Genomic DNA, 16065 nt, shown 5'->3' with positions numbered 1-16065 from the left:
CCAATTATTAATCCTGGTACACCTACTTTGCTTCACTTTCTTCCCATTCTTTAAGAAAGTAGTATTAATTCAGGCTTAAAGGAAAGGATTCTGGATTAGTAGAATGTGAAGTATATTTTCATTTCAGTCCAATTATATTCCAATTATTTTATGCTAATTTTTACAGTAGAGAGCACTGTAGAGGCAAGTATGGTAAAGAGAGTGTGCAGGCAGAGCCCCAGATGGTAAGACCTAGGACCATGGTGGACCATTGCAAGATGCACGAGGAACTTTAATAAAAGTCTTTAAATGTACTCAAAGTGTGGTCTTCCTCAAAGTGAGGCCCTATATAATGTGTGGGCCACAGACCAGCAACTGCATCATTACCTGGGAGCTTGTTAGAAATGCAGAATCTTGAGCCCCACTCCAGATCTACTGAATCAGAATGTGCATTTTAAAAAGATTTCTGGCTGCCTTGTATGCACGTCACAGTTTGAGAAGCACTATTGTACAAAACAGTAAAAAAGAAAGGGAATGATGCCAGCTGGGCATTCGAGGAAGCTTGGGTAGAAGCAGGCATCAAGCAGAATTTTGAAGGATGTCCAGAGATGGGTAATTTTGAGTTGACATAATGTGGATGTAGATAAAGTTGTCTCCAAAATCTGTATCTCTAAACTAAATGCATTTTCCCTTTCCTTTTTCATCTCTCTCTTGTCTCCTTTTCTCCCTCTATGCCTCTCCTCCTCTCCGCCTCTCAGGAACAGTATAAATTTGTATACGAGGTGGCACTGGAATATTTAAGCTCCTTTTAGCTCAATGGGATGGGGAACCTGCCGGAGTCCAGAGGCTGCTGCGACCAAGCCCCCTTTTGTGTGAATGGCAGTAACTGGGCTCAGGGGCTCTGAGGTGGCACCCTGCCTGACTCCAAGGAGAAGACTGGTGGCCCTGTGTTCCACAGGGGGCTTTGCACCTTCTGAGGGCTCTCCTGTTGCTGTGGCAGATGCTGCTCCAAAAGGCCCAGGCTTCCTTTTCAACCTAACCAGCCACAACCATGGGCCCAAGCAGAAGTGTACCCACAAGCAAGGCCTTGGATGTTTGGCTCCCAGACCTCCTGCTTTTGTTCTTTCTGAGTTTGTGGATCTCATGGCAAACCAACTGTGCAGGTGCTGGGGAGTGGGAGGCCCAGCAGAACCTTCCCAGCCCTCCTTCTCCTTAGGAGTGGAGGAGATATGTGTTCTGCTCCTCCATGTCTTGGAAAAGATTGGGGCTCTTGGGGGTCACAGCTCTGCTGCCCCTGCAACCTCCTTCAGGGGCCTCTGGCACCAGACACCTGCAGTCTGGACCAGTGTGACCTTACAATGTTCCCTAGGTCACAAGAGAGCCCACCCATCCTCACACCTAACCTGCATGGGGCTTGGCCTACAACCATTCTGTACCCCTTCCCCAGACTGGGTCTTGACTGTCCAGCATTCACTGGCCGGCCCGCTGTGTCCACAGCACTCTTCGATAAAGGTGTTCTTTGTTTTTTGTGTGGTCAGTGGGAAGGGGTGAAACTGCAGGGAACTTCTCTGCTCCTCCTTGTCTTTGTAAAAAGGGACCACCTCCCTGGGGCAGGGCTCTGGCTGAACTGTAGGTTGTAACCCCTGTGTCTCTTTGGTGGTAGCTTTCTTTGGAAGAGACAAACAAGATAAGATTTGGTTATTTTCCAAAGTGTATGTGAAAAGAAACTTCGTTTTGGGGGTGTGTAAAATCTTAGTCTCTTATGTCAAAAAGAAGGGGGCAGGGGAGTTTGAGTGTTTACCTCTTAAGACATATCTCTCGGGCCTGTTATTTTTTCCTGGAAATGTTCTTAAAAGCTCCCACCCTGGGACAGCACGCCACTGAGCAAGGGAGAGAGGGGATAGCCTGAAGATGGTCCCTTTGGTTTCTGGGGCAGATAAGAGCACCAGCTTTGTGCAGAATTTGGAACTCCACATTTGAATTCCTTCCTAGAGAAACTCAACTGCCACCTTGAAAAAGGACATTGTGGAGCCCATTATACATTGATTGAAAATAGGCCAAGACAATCAGGCCTGGAGATCTAGGGTCTTGTCCAAAGTGAGTCAGTCAGTGAGAGGGAACCACCATTTGCTAAGTCTCTGGTGTATGCCAGGGATCATGCTTGGTAGTTTCCATGGGACATCTCACGCAGTCCTTAGAACCCCTAGGAGAGAGCTGCTGACTTGTCACCATCTCCACTGATCATCTCCTCCAATGAGGAAACCCAGGCATCTTCCTCAGTGATGAAATCCTGGGTTCCAAAGGGGCAGGTAATGGCAGTGAAACTTCTCTGTGCTGTTTTCTTCATAGTCTCTAAGCCAAACAATTATTTTATGGAGGGAAAATAAGGCCAGAAGCTTCTGAGCAGAGAACTCCACAAATGGAAATTTAGTACTTTCTTCCTGACGCCAGTTCTTCTGGGAAGCCCAGAATTTCAGATATATTTTAGTAACTCATTCTCAGCTCCCCAGGAAAGCCAGTCTCATCTAATTTCTTAGTCCATAAAAACAATTCCTTGTTCCCTTGGGCTATGAAGGAACCAGCCAGGGACAATCTCGACCTTGATCTCTAGCCAGTCCTTAGGCTGGATATCTGACAGCCTCAGGTGGGCTGGGACCTAGGAAGCTCCCTCTGGAAGGCTGGTCTAGCCCCAGACAGGGCACAAGGGACACAGATTTCAAGAAGGCACAGTTTGACCATCAAGAACCCACGGTATGCTGGGGAAATTGAACCATGGTGCAGTGATGTGGAGCAGATGAGTTTTCCATGAGTCTAGGAGCAAGAGAGCCTCTTCAGCCTAGGGCTTCCTAGAGAAAGGAGCATCTATTCCTGCTGGGTCTTAACAGGCAGAAAAGAGGGGAAAAAAAAGGTGGGGGGGGAACTCAGGCAAAGGGATCCATATGTGCAATGGCAGAGAAATGTAAAAAGGCATTGGGAGGAACAGTATGGGGGAGGCCAGCCCAGCAGGGGCACAGCACAACAGGGTGAGAAGCAGGGATGAGCCAGGGTCCAGGAGACAGATTCCTATCGTGAGTGCAGACTTTGTCCTAATGGCAACAAGGAGTCCATGGAGCTTTAGAGAGATGTACTCAGCTTCGTGTTGGCAAAGACTCCCTCTGGGCCAATGGGGCTGCCTCTTTTCATCAGACACTGTGAAAACATTCCCTTAAGCGCGTACTTTTTAATATCACATCTATTTGTCTGTCTGCTCATTGTTTTGTTGCTGGAACTAAATATGCAGTGCATCATGAAACTCGGCTTCTCTGAGAAACCCAGGGTCTCCGCTTTACCAGGGAGCAGGGTCACCAATCCAGATCTCTAAGCCCATGAGGGTGGAACATGAAAGGAGCCCAAAGAAGTTGCTTCCAATGGCATGGGCTCTGGAGCTGTCTAGAAGTCCAGGGACACCAGACTTGATCAAGGAAGGACTGTCACTTTAGAGGTTCAAAAGGAAATGCCTCAAAGCAAAGGCAAGCAAAGAACCCCACGATGAACTTGCTCTTTTCCTTTGATGAGCCTCTCCCCAGGTGTATTTCAGCAGACCCCGGGGACTCACCCCCACTGGGCCTGATAGCCTCCCCTGGCTCCAGCCCACTGCCCCAGCTGGCCTTCCCCAGCCTGCGATGCGCCTGTGGCATGGCAAATCTGCCTGCTGTATGCTATTCTCTCAGATCTTGGTACATCCAGACAGGATGAGGGTGGAGGGAGAGCTATTTAACACAAATCCTAAGATTTTTTTCTGCTCAGGAAGGGGTGAAATGGCTGACAGATAAAAATGACAGTGGCTTCTATCATTTTAAATGGTAGGGATTTAAAGTGTGACTTCACAGAGAAAGAAACTTGTGACTCCACGGAGAAAGAAAAAAAGATATCTCAGGCCATGGTGGGCTAACCCAGCAAGGGCCAGTGAGGTTCCCCCAGTTTATCCCCTTGTTTTCCCACAACCCAACCATTCTCCAAAGAAAGCAGAGTGGCATATAGGTCTTAGGCCAGGGCACACGGGAAGAAATTGAGGCTCATGGATGGGGATGACTTCCCTAAAATCCCATGTGACTAGGATGTGGCAAGGCTTGGATGAATAGGGGTACTTGTACCCAGGAATCTGAACATTTCCTTTACCCAGAAAACCTCCAGAGCCAATACCACCTTCCCCAGGGGGTCTCCCCACCCCAACCCATTGACAGGGTGAGCTCAGCCTGTCGTGAGAAGAGGAAAATATTATTAATGCTCTGTGAGTCTTTACAACAGGAACTCTTACCTTATAGATGTGGAGCCTATTTGGTGAAGATGCAAAGAAGTGATGAGAAGACCAGGAACTTTCTCCACCTGTGTGTGTTGATGGTCTAGGTAGTTTAGGACATATCTCAGCTGCACTCCAACACTGCATCCTTTCTGGTATGGAGAATCTGGGCCAACCAGGGGCCCTTGGGCCTCAAGAAGGCCACAGTAGGCCTCTCTTTGTGGGAATGGAAGAGGACAGCTTTTAGTGCTGGCCCTCTTTGTGGGTGTGGCCTGAAAAGGAACCAACAAACCTTATGATGGGGACGCTAACATGTGAGCTCACTGAATTCTTCCAACATTCTAAAGAAGGGTTTGTGATGGCCACGATTTGACTGGTGAGGAAAGTGAGTGATTTCCCTTAGGAGAGAAATCACTTGCACATAGTTCCACAGCTAGTGCATGAATGAACCAGGATTTTAACTGGTTTTTTTTTTTTTTTTCTGACTACAGAGAGAATATTTTTCCACCATTGTATCTCACATTTTTCCTATGGGGTTACTCATAACAGAATAGATTAGAGTGAAACAGATACCTCGGTGGATAAGCTCAAAGCAAACAACAGTAAGCTTAAAATTCCTTCACTGTCTTACATTTTACTTTCACAATTCATGCAAAATTTGCATTCCACTTTCTGATTTAGCCTGATTGGTTTTAATTTGACTGTATAAATACTTTTTTAAAAAAAATAGGGCCGGGTGCGGTGGCTCAAGCCTGTAATCCCAGCACTTTGGGAGGCCGAGGCGGGTGGATCACGAGGTCAAGAGATCGAGACCATCCTGGTCAACATGGTGAAACCCTGTCTCTACTAAAAATATAAAAAATTAGCTGGGCACGGTGGTGGCACATGCCTGTAATCCCAGCTACTCAGGAGGCTGAGGCAGGAGAATTGCCTGAACCCAAGAGGCAACAGTTGTGGTGAGCTGAGATCGTGCCATTGCACTCCAGCCTGGGTAACAAGAGCGAAACTCCGTCTCAAAAACAAAAACAAAAACATATGCTCTGTTCCTCATGTGGTTCTGTTCTGTTCAACCCACTATGATGAACCCCAGGTCAGCTGGTCTTGAGCTTGAGCCTAGAATTGGCTCTAGGAGCAGTGACCCTGCTGCCTCCTAGAGCCAATTGTAGGCTCAGGAACAAGACCAACTGACCTTCTCCTAGGCAGCTCCTTTGGTCTGTGGGTGCTCTGACCTCACTGTTCATGAGTGGACCTCAACTAAGGTATCTTCCAGTTGAGTGCTGGAAGGAACCCATTGACACACACTAGAATGATGAGGATTTGCACATCTGACATGAAGAAGGAGAAGCCCACAAAACGCTAAAGGGAAAGGAGAAGCTAGACATGGCTGTATTCAGCAAGTTCCTGAATGCTAGGCTGGAAAGTGGTGCCTGTTGCCCAAGTAGAGTCACATGGTTGCTGATGTGGGCAAGTCTGAAGACACACTTCACGAGCAGCTGTGGATCGGAAAGCTCCTCACTTTAACCTAGCCACACATACTTACTGGGTTCCTACAGCACATAGCACCTTGGCATGGGGGCACTGTTAGGAAAGCGATTACTATGGCACAGTTCATTCCTGGGTAAGGCATGGGGTTGTGGTGGAAAGAGCTCATTCTTTAGTTTGAATCCCATCCCTGCCATTTCTTGGCCATAGAGTGTTGGGCCAACCAATTAATGAAAAAAACATACCTGAAAAGAGGAGCATCATCAACATTAGAAGGGGTAGATTTGGAGCACTTTAGGCAGGAAAACAGGAAGGCAAGGCCAGGAAACTGGAACCCAATGAATACTCAAAACCGAGGATGCAGATGACTTATTTAGCAAAGCGGTCACTTCCATGACATAGCTGGACAAAGCATGAGTAGCAGCTTGCCAGAGCCACTTGGAACAAGGGCAGATCTCAGTGTCTGCAGCAAAAGATGATGACTTTCCCTCTGACCCATCAAGTTTATTCATCCTCCACTCCCCATTGCCACACTAGCTCTTGCTGTATGTCTTCACCAGGATCTACACTCCCTCAGCACTGGTGGGAACCCCTTGGAGTACATAGAGGTGTCAGTCCAGTAAGGCTGCTCTACACAACAGGAGTGATAACCCAGGGAGTAGCAGGTAGGCCCTTATCGGGTCATCTCTGCAGGAGTGACTGCCCAACCCAGATCCAGAGACATTCAAGGAAGTGATAATTCCCTGGTACCTCATTGCCTGGGGACAGAATGAAGAAATCCACCCTCCCTTAGGCTGTAGCTGGCTACTCCTGGGCTAGGTAGGTCATCAGCACCAAGCTAAATCAGGAGTAACAATAAGGAAGACATGGGTGAGCCCAAGAGGAAGCATGGACAAGGGGAAAATGATCAACCCAACTGGAGGGCATGATAGAAGAAAAAACATAAACATGGATGGCCATGCCATCTCAAATTCTTGACTTGCCTTCCCTGTTACTTAACAGTCTGAGCTTTTCAGCCTATGACCAGCTTCAAATCACAGCCAAGTAAAACAAGGAAATAGGAAAAGTAGATCCAACTAGAAGAGACAAGCTGAGATTCAGATTTGTTTACTCCTCCCATGCAAGGGCTCCCTGTTAGGGGTTTTCCATGTATACATGTCTAGAAGTGATAAAATGCAAGGCCTCGGCTTCACCTTGCAGGGATCTTTGAGGTCATGCAAGGTCTTCACCTTGCATGTCTTTGAGGTCATGTACCATCTGAACAGCAGGGAGAGAGGTTAGTGGCAGAGAGTTGGAGGGCTGTTCTAGCTCCAGTTTTTCTGACACAGGTTTCAGGGTCATGGATTTGATCCTCAGAAGCACAGCAGAGACATCTAAGCCTTATTTGTGCACATGAGCAGACTCTTCTAGTTTTTTAGTAACAAGGGATGGGCTCCTGCATGGCACTGGCTGTATGGTTGTCTTGTAGAGATCAAGCCAGTCTTTTGCATCCCACCTGCCCACCTCCAGAAGAGATGGGAAAAGGTCATCACCTGAAATCACCATTCACCTGAAATCAGCTACATTCACCACCTGAAATCCACCCATGAATGTTAGGTCTCTAAAAGGAGGGATAAGCACTCACAACGGTAGCCTCCAACCCCTAGCATCCTGCTTATCTAAGAGCTCAATGGTGGTCCACTGGGGCAGATACATGGGAATTGCAAGGGCTCAGGATGAAAGATAATCTATTGGGAAGAGTTTTGGGGGCTGGATCATTATGGGGCTTCCTTCTGTCTCTGAGAGCTGCTCTGGATGGTGGGATGTGGATTCTGATCCTTGGTTGATCCGAAATTCAATGTCTGGTGGCCTTGAAGTGTTAGAAAGAAAAGTATCAGTATAAAAACCTGGAGCTCAAGGTAATTAATGTAGTTCATGGTTCCTTGGTAAGCAGGACTCTTGGATGTGGAGGAGAAATGTGTTACTTCCTGTAACCCACCAAAATTACAAAATTGAGTCTCTGTACAATTACTTCAGTGCCTTTGGGCTTATGAATACCAATCAGTGGGCCTTCTCTGTGATGGTCCAACAAACTCTCAGTGCCCATCCTGTCCCTTCCATCTCCCATGAAGATGAATAATGTCAGGTGTTCTTTGGATCAAAGGCTCCAGAAGGCTTAGAGGACAGAGTGGTGTCAGTCCATGTAAAATCACGCTTCTGAGAGGTCAGGCAGAATCTGGTGTCCATATCCTCCATAGGTCTACAGATTATTGGATGAAGTCAAGCATCATTTGCTAGGCCCAGGTCATGCCTCTGAGTATAACTAAGACCCATGAGCAAAACTTAATATCTGTAAGGAAGAACTTGCTGTCTGCCTGAGAGGATAAGCTGCCCATCTTGGCAGCTGTCTAAACAAAGCCAAGTATCTCTTTAAAGGGAAGAGGAGCATTGCTGAAATGGCTTTCAGGCCACTTCCATTCTAGATGGGTGAGACCTTGTGGAGCTAGGATCATGTTTAAACTCATTCATACCTGTAGACCAGAAATCCAAGTAGACTGTGTTTGGTCTGTACAGGTTGAAGCTCCCTGCTCTCCCACCCAAGTCTCCTTACGGAGCAGGCCAACCTGCTATTGTGGCCACATATACTGGGCTGATCCAGGCTGATTATCACAAAACAGCAAACCACAGGGAACAGCTGCTTTGTCATAGACCCAATACCCACGTGGATCTCTGATGAGAGCAGCCATAACTCAGACTCACTGACCAATAGGGCCATAAGAGACAGCCAGAACCAGTGAAGGTCCAAGCAGGACACAGAGCAGGGCTTTGCTTAACGTACATATTATCTCCAGAGGTTATTTCTACCCCACTCCCTATTCAAGGCCTGTTGGAGCAGATTGCAAAAGCAAAAGCACAGTAACTCAGTGTACATATGATTATAATCGTTTCCAGTGCACACATCTCATCACCAGGTGGATCCTGAGCTAGCCCATGTCAATCCAGGTTAACTCATATTGATAATCAGACTCAAAAACACTTTCACCCTACAGTCTACCAGCCAATCAAAGACAAAGAATTGTGGTCTCTACCATTGCCTTGGCTTCGGGACACCCTCATAGCCCTCTACAGGCTATCACAAGGTTTCTGCTCAACTCCAGGGAGGCTGACATCTTCACATCCGCTGGGCATATGATATTGCATGAGACCAAAGTCTCCACACTGTTTGCAGCCTCCTCCATGAATCCCAATGGCCTGCACTTGTACAGTTTGGGTGTTTGATAGATAAAGCACGTATGAGAAGAGAAAACAAAATAAATCAACTTTTTAAAAAAGCCAGCACTGTGCTGTCAATGTTTTTTTTTTTCTTTTCCTTTTCAATTTTAGCTTAAAAAAGCAGAAGGTAAATAATGTCAGGTCAATGAATATCAGATATATTTTTTGACTGTACATTACAGTGAAGTGTAATCTTTTTACACCTGCAAGTCCATCTTATTTATTCTTGTAAATGTTCCCTGACAATGTTTGTAATATGGCTGTGTTTAAAAATCTATACAATAAAGCTGTGACCCTGAGATTCATGTTTTCCTAAGATATTCGTATTGGTGTCTTCCTGAGGTTGGGTAGGGATGAAGTGGGGACAAGTTGAAGGAGGAGGAGAAAAAAATTATTTTTAGCTGGGCACAGTGGCTCTGCCTGTAATCCCAGCACTTTGGGAGGCTGAGGCGGATCACCTGAGGTCAGGAGGTCAAGACCAGCCTGACCAACATGGAGAAGCCAGGTCTCTACCAAAAATGCATAATTACCCAGGTGTGGTGGCGCAAGCCTGCAATCCCAGCTACTCAGGAGGCTGAGGCAGGAGAATCGCTTGAACTCAAGAGGCAGAGGTTGTGGTGAGCCAAGATCGCACCACTGCACTCCAGCCTGGGCAATAAGGGTGAAACTCCATCTCAAAAAAAAAAAAAATTATCAACTAGGTTTCTTTATATCCTTACGCCTACATCACAGGAAATACATATTATTCCCTCTTTGCAGATGAAAAAGTTGAGACTCAGAAACAAGGGATTTTCCCTGACTGCACATTGAGCTAGTGAAACGGTTGAGTGTAAAGTGGTGTTTCTCAAGTGTGGTTCATAAAGCACTGGCACCAGAATCACTGGGAAGTTTGTTAAACATACACATTCCTAAGCCCAGAGGATCACAGTTTCAAGGTCTGCATTGTTAACAAGCTGCCTAAATGTACCAGCTAGCTATGGCTGCATAACAAACCACCCCACAACTCAGTAACTTGAAACCAAAATATTTGATAACAACCAGCTAAGACCCAACTGTTCTAAGCTTAGCTAAGCTAATCTCAGCTAGGCTCATTCATGTGTTGGCTAAGGGCTCTATGCTAGGCAAGGCTTGGCTGAGGCATGTAAGCTGTTATGGCTCTGTACCTTTTATTTTTTATCCTCCTCCTGGGACCAGTGTGCTAGCCTGAACATATGCTTCTCATAATAATAGCAGGAACATGAGAGAGAGAAAGTCCAATCACATATATATTTTGCCAGGCCTTTGCTTGAATAATATCTAGAACATCCCCTTGGACAAAGCTAGTTACATGGAATTCTCAGAATCAAGGAGCAGGGATTCTACATCTTGACATAGACCCCTTGTCTCAATTTTCCAGTAAATGATGAGGTTGGCTGGGCACAGTGGCTCACATCTGTAATCTCAGCACTTTGGAAAACCAAAGTGGGAGATCATTTGAGCCCAGGAGTTCAAGACCAGCCTGGGCAATGTAATGAGACCTTATCTCTAAAACAAAACACAAAAAAATTAGCCAGGCATGATGGCACACACCTGTAGTCTCAGTTACTCAGGAGGATAAGGTGAGTGCATTGCCTGAGCCTGGAAAGCTGAGGCTGCAGCAAGCTGAGATTGCACCACTGCAGTCCAGCCTGGGCAAAAGAGTGATACACTGTCTCAAAAAAGAAAAAATGCTGAGGTTAGATACAAAACCAATGGTGCCTAATGCACCCTTTAACTCTCTAATCACAGAGTGCAATCCGTGGGTCACCTACATCATTACACCTGGGAAACTTCTCAACATGTAGAGTCTGATTCAACAGGTCCAGGATAGGAGCTAAGAATCCTCATGCTCAAGTGCCCCTGATGATTGTAATAGATGCTAAAATTAGGCAAGCACTGTTTTTAATGCTGTTGTTATTAGAGGGGAACAGATAAAAGCCCAAGAGGAACAGATAAGAGCCCAAGCCAGTGCTCAAGCTGGGACATAAGGCTGCCAACCTCTCAGTTGGATGCATATATCCTCTATTTTCTTCTGGATGAGCAGAAGAAATTACTAGAACCTGACTCCTTGGCATTTACTGGTTCTCAAGTTCTTCATATAAGCCTGAGCTGGAAACAAAAGCCAGAGCCCAAGGTTCACCTTGTTCTCCTGCGGCCTTGGGAACTCTGGCAGGGTTCTTCTGCCCGAGGAACCTAGATACATGGCTCACCAGGCTTCCCAGGCCACAGAGTCTAGAGAACACATGCTTTCCAGCTTGGGTGCGATGTGGGGAACCTGGTATCCAGCCAGCTAGTTATCTTGTCACCTTGTCCTTGGTCATGTTAATCTCACTTAGTCTGCCTGCTATATTTATTCTTTGGCCACAAATGTAATAGGTGACACTGAAGAAAGAAAAGTAGAAAGAAGGGGAAAAAAATCTTATATAACCCCTAAATTTAAAAAAGTACTTCAGGACGTATCACTTTTCCCCAAAATGGAAATCGCTTTATTTATTTATTTCTATTTTATTTTTTAAATTTATTTATTTAACTTGAGTTGCATACTATATCTGGCATTTCTCCCCATGTGTTATGATAAAAGTAGCACGTACTCACTTGAAATGACTCAACATAAAATTATTCAAGGCAAAAGGTGAAAGTTCCCATTTCTCAAAGGTAACTATTTTTATGCCATTCTCAACCTTTCTATGCATAAACATAAACATTATCTACATATGTTCATCATCAACATGCAGTAAAGACATGGCACCCACAGGGAAATGATACTCACAAACCGAACAACTGGAGAATGAAGAGCATGGCATTATCACCCCCTGGAAATTAACATAAACTGAGGAGGGCATCACTTTTCCCAATCTACAGAATAGGCATTGGAACAAAATTTAACTAGTTATTCAAGGACATTTGGAGTACATGAATAAGGAAATATACAAAGAAATACAGATGCATAGAGAAAATAAAATGAATATATAAATGAATAAAAAACCACATCAGTATATTAACAGCAATTATATCCCATCATAGGGAACACAAGTATTTTTTGTTCTTTGTAATTTTCTATATTTGATAAATGTTACATAACTTTAATACCTAGAAAGGTCAATTACAGAAAAAGAAGAGGTGACAAGAACATAGGAAAATCCAGGCAGAACGGGTATGATGATGCCAGGAATAGGGTCATACCCCAAGGCCTGCCATATACCTGGATCAAGAAGTTTGAAAACCTGGTACTGCCCATCTCCTGCAAAAGGGGAATACAGTCAATCAGTCAACATCCGAAGGGAAAATAATCTCTTGCTCAGAATAAATGAAAAACATTCCTGCTGTAGAGCCTAGAAGAAATTTTTTTCATGAGTCGCCTTAATAAATAATGGCTTCAACACATCCTTCACTGACACAATGTATTCCTCTCCCTGAAGACTCATGGCCTCACGCCACAGAACAATTCAGTGAATGCTCTTCACTGAAGGACCAAAATGAAGGGACCCAGCTACATGGTTCTCTGCAAGTTAGACCTAAGCCACGTGTAGGTTTTCAGAATCTTAAGTATTATATAAACAAGTTTTCTCTCATCTCTGAGCGTCCATGAGCTGGAGGCTTTTAGCCCAGAACCAGCAAAATACTTATTCTGAGTTGTTAGTTGAATTTGGAGTCTGAGTTTAAGAGCCAGCTGAGCCAGAAAGACAATTAGTATCCCCCTTTGAGTGATGAGGAGCCTCACAGATACATGTGCTGAGACAGAAAATGAATCCATTTCTCTATTACACTGGGGCACAGCAGGGCCAAGAAGTAAACCCTCATTCCAGGTTATAATGAGGACTGACTCCATGCCATTCTACTTTGCTTTAAACTACTTACAAATACTTAGTCAAAGCTGGAAACCTGTGACCACACCTGGCAGCCAAACCATTGTGTGAATCGGGAGGAATTTCCTCTGATTATAAGATACAAGAAGCTGAAATGAAAATCGTAATCAGTGTCAATGCTGAATCATGTTTTGCTGCCTAAAAGATGCAAAGAAGCCTCTAAGAAGATAAAGCGGCTCATCCCTCCCAGATACCTGCTCCAGATGGTCTGTACTCACTCAGAAAATTGGTCAATCGTCCACTTCTGTCTCCTGGTAGATGAAATGACATTAAGAAAAACTTCTATGGGCGGGAGAACAGCAAAGAGAATCCTGAAGAAATATATGCTGAGGATTTTAGCTGTTGTGCCACCCCCGATCTGTTTGAAGCACCCCAGAGAGAAGAAGGGAGTGGTAAGAGCACCTCGTTGGTTGAATGCATGCAAAACCAGGTAAAACCGATGCCTCTTGGGTAGCACTTCAAATATGCTCAGCCTCGCTCTTAGCCATGTCCATGGGGACAATTTCCAAGCATGCTTTTTCAGATCTCATATAGGAGAAGTCTGTGGTACCTTTCCTCACACAGGCTCTGCACCTCGTTTCCACTGCCACAGTTTCTGGTATTTTATTCTCTGAGATGCCCACAGGAACCCATTTAGCACTTGTGAGTGTGCCACCTGGAAATGTGGGGAAGTTAACCATGAAATCTTTGATAGGAGCCTGGAGGCTGTGAACAAATGTTTCCTCCTTTCTTTCCTCTGAAGGCAGCTCTTAAGTGTATTTCATGTGACTTTTCAAATGTTCCCAGAACAAGCAAACAGACCCTGTAGGAGGAGCCAACTTTTAACATACCTTGTAATACCTCTTTCTTGCTCCTTCCCTGACTTACAACCCCTATCTTCATTGCTTCCTGGAATCCTATATCCAAATAAAATTTTGTTTAAGGCTTTGCTTTCAGGGGAACACTATCTGGGAAACTGGGCTTCAGCTTTGTACAATACCCTATCATCCAGCTGTTAATCTGAGATGAAGTTCTGCCGACACCCATAGAGGGCTCCCAGATGTCCAGCCAAGCTTTTGATCTAGCGAAGAAAATGGGCTTGATACAAAGTGACTCATGGGAGAGATTCTACTCATGTCCTAAGCTCGTCCTGTGTGTCGTGATGTTAATTTCCTGCTCAGATTTGGGAACAGGAGTCCTGCCATCTCCTATTTTTGTTGAAAATAGTTGGTGAGCCTGCCCAACGGACAGTAAGAAGGATGACAAAGGGGTCCTGTGTAAAATACCATTGAGAGCCCTAACATAGAGTGTAAGAGCAAGAGGGTGGTTGGCCAGTGGGCTGGAGGAGTATCTGGATCTGGGATCCATGCATGCAGAGTCAGCAGCCTGCAGTAATGCTTATTCCCAGCCTATCCTTTGCAGAATATGGCTCCTGACGAGCCATGTAGGCAGCTAGCTCCTAATGAAGGAAATTGTGGGTGTATGTTCCAGCCAACACTAAATGCTGATACAAAGGTCTCCCAGGGTTGAAGTTCCTTGTACTAGCTCCCTGCACTAGCTCTGCCTAAGCTCTCTGCCTTCACAGACTGTCAAATTTCTGGCCCACCAGAGAAAAATAACGGCAAATCTCAACTATCCCTTCCCTTTTTTGGCCCCTCCACACTGCTCTTTGGCAGCCCACCCCCAACTCGGAGCAAGCTCACACCTTCACTTGTAAGGGTGAACAAACAAGAAAACATCACCAGACACATGAAAGGATGCAGGAGTTCAAAAGCAGAGGTTCACTTTGAGGAATGAGTGAACGTGCCTGCCTATGAAATCAGGTCTCTGACAAAAACAGAAAGACATTTTACAATGAATCTCCACAGATGCAGAAAAAACTCTAGAATTTCTAAGTGTAAGAACTTTGTTGTTGTTGTTGTTGTATCCAACAAAACAAATTGCTGAGAAGTCTAATCAAGAGAAAACACAAATAATCAAAATTAGGAGACAGAAAGGGGATATAATAGTGAATATAGAAATTATACATCATTCTATAAAAAACAGAAATTATACATAATTCTAAAATGATATTATAAACAACCATAGCAAGTAAACTTTAAAATCTTGATCAAGTGGATAATTTCAAAAATGTATATTAACAAAATTGGCTCAAGAAACAGAAAACCCAAGTTGACCTATTATCAGAGAAAAAAAGTTTTGTTGTTGACTCATCTGTGAAAGATACAAGAGCAGGTAGTTTCATGAGTGAGCTGGATCAAACTTTCAAATAAAAAAATAGTTATGCAGTCTGTACTGTTTCAAAACAATGCAAATAAAAGAAAGCTTCTTAATTCATATTATGAATCTTAAGAAGAAATAGCACAGAAACGAAACTTGACAGAGTACATACACAAAAAAAAAACCCTACAGGCTCTAAACCTGCCACATAAATGCAAAGATTTTTACTAAATTTTAATGATTACATTAAAATCATTAATGACCTCCATAAAAAGTAATAAACCGGCTGGGCACGGTGGCTCATGCCTGTAATCCCAACACTTTGGGAGGGCAAGGCAGGCAGATCACCTGAGGTGATCAGATCAGCCTGGTTCAAGATCAGCCTGGCCAACATGGTGAAACCCCATCTCTATTAAAAACACATACAAAAAAAAAAAAACAAATTAGCTGGCATGATGGCACAAATCTGTAATCCCAGCTATTCTGGAGACTGAGGCAGGAAAATCACTTAAACCCAGGAGGAGAAGGTTACAGTGAGCCGAGATCACACCATTGCACCCCAGCCTGGGCAACCAGAGCAAAACTCCATCACACACACACAAAGTAATGTATTATGTCCAAGTAGCCTATATGCAAGGAATTAAAAAATACTTCAATATGAGGAAGTCTAGAGGTTAAAAAAGACATATAAGCATCTTAATACTTAAAAACATTGGCAAAATTTATCATTCCTGATGAAAGTAATTGTAGGATACTTTTTTAGCATAAGAAGTTAAAATAATTAGTGGTAGACATTACTAGAGTTCACCAGTATCCACTTCTCCACTCCATCTAGGCATAAAGGAAGATTATACTTCCCACCTTCCTTGTCATTAGTTGGAGTCATGTGACAAGTCCTGACCAATAAGCAAAAGCAGAACAGATAGATATCAGTTTTATGCCAAAGTATTCAATGACTGTTGAGAGACTCTCTAGTATTTTCTTTCCTCG

The 16065-nt window shown here is 44.5% G+C and overlaps 1 protein-coding gene and 1 long non-coding RNA gene across 43 annotated transcripts in view; one reads left to right on the top strand and one right to left on the bottom strand.

Moving 5' to 3' along the window:
* Positions 1 to 9308, top strand: part of PTPRT (protein tyrosine phosphatase receptor type T) — a 1160468-nt gene extending 1151160 nt beyond the window's left edge. For all 21 annotated transcript variants that reach the window (XM_078371705.1, XM_008995950.5, XM_035302876.3 and 18 more), the window contains one exon: positions 738 to 9308. In XM_078371705.1, the coding sequence (XP_078227831.1) occupies positions 738 to 791 (54 nt within the window). In that variant the 3' untranslated portion in view covers positions 792 to 9308. The remainder of the gene's footprint in view (positions 1 to 737) is intronic.
* LOC118153980 (uncharacterized) overlaps positions 1 to 16065 on the bottom strand; it is a 357355-nt gene that overhangs the window by 33022 nt on the left and 308268 nt on the right. For 18 of the 22 annotated variants that reach the window (XR_013535187.1, XR_013535190.1, XR_013535181.1 and 15 more), the window contains exon 1: positions 367 to 13488. This is a non-coding gene — a long non-coding RNA (uncharacterized LOC118153980). Of the gene's footprint in view, positions 1 to 366; positions 13489 to 16065 lie in introns of those variants that run through there. The other 4 variants (XR_013535179.1, XR_013535200.1, XR_013535199.1 and 1 more) reach the window with 2 other exon arrangements.

This window comes from Callithrix jacchus, chromosome 5 (genome assembly GCF_049354715.1).
Source record: "Callithrix jacchus isolate 240 chromosome 5, calJac240_pri, whole genome shotgun sequence".
Classification (NCBI taxonomy): Eukaryota; Metazoa; Chordata; class Mammalia; order Primates; family Cebidae; genus Callithrix; species Callithrix jacchus.
Note: the sequence above shows the minus strand (reverse complement) of the source record. Positions and strands in the feature narration are given on the sequence as shown.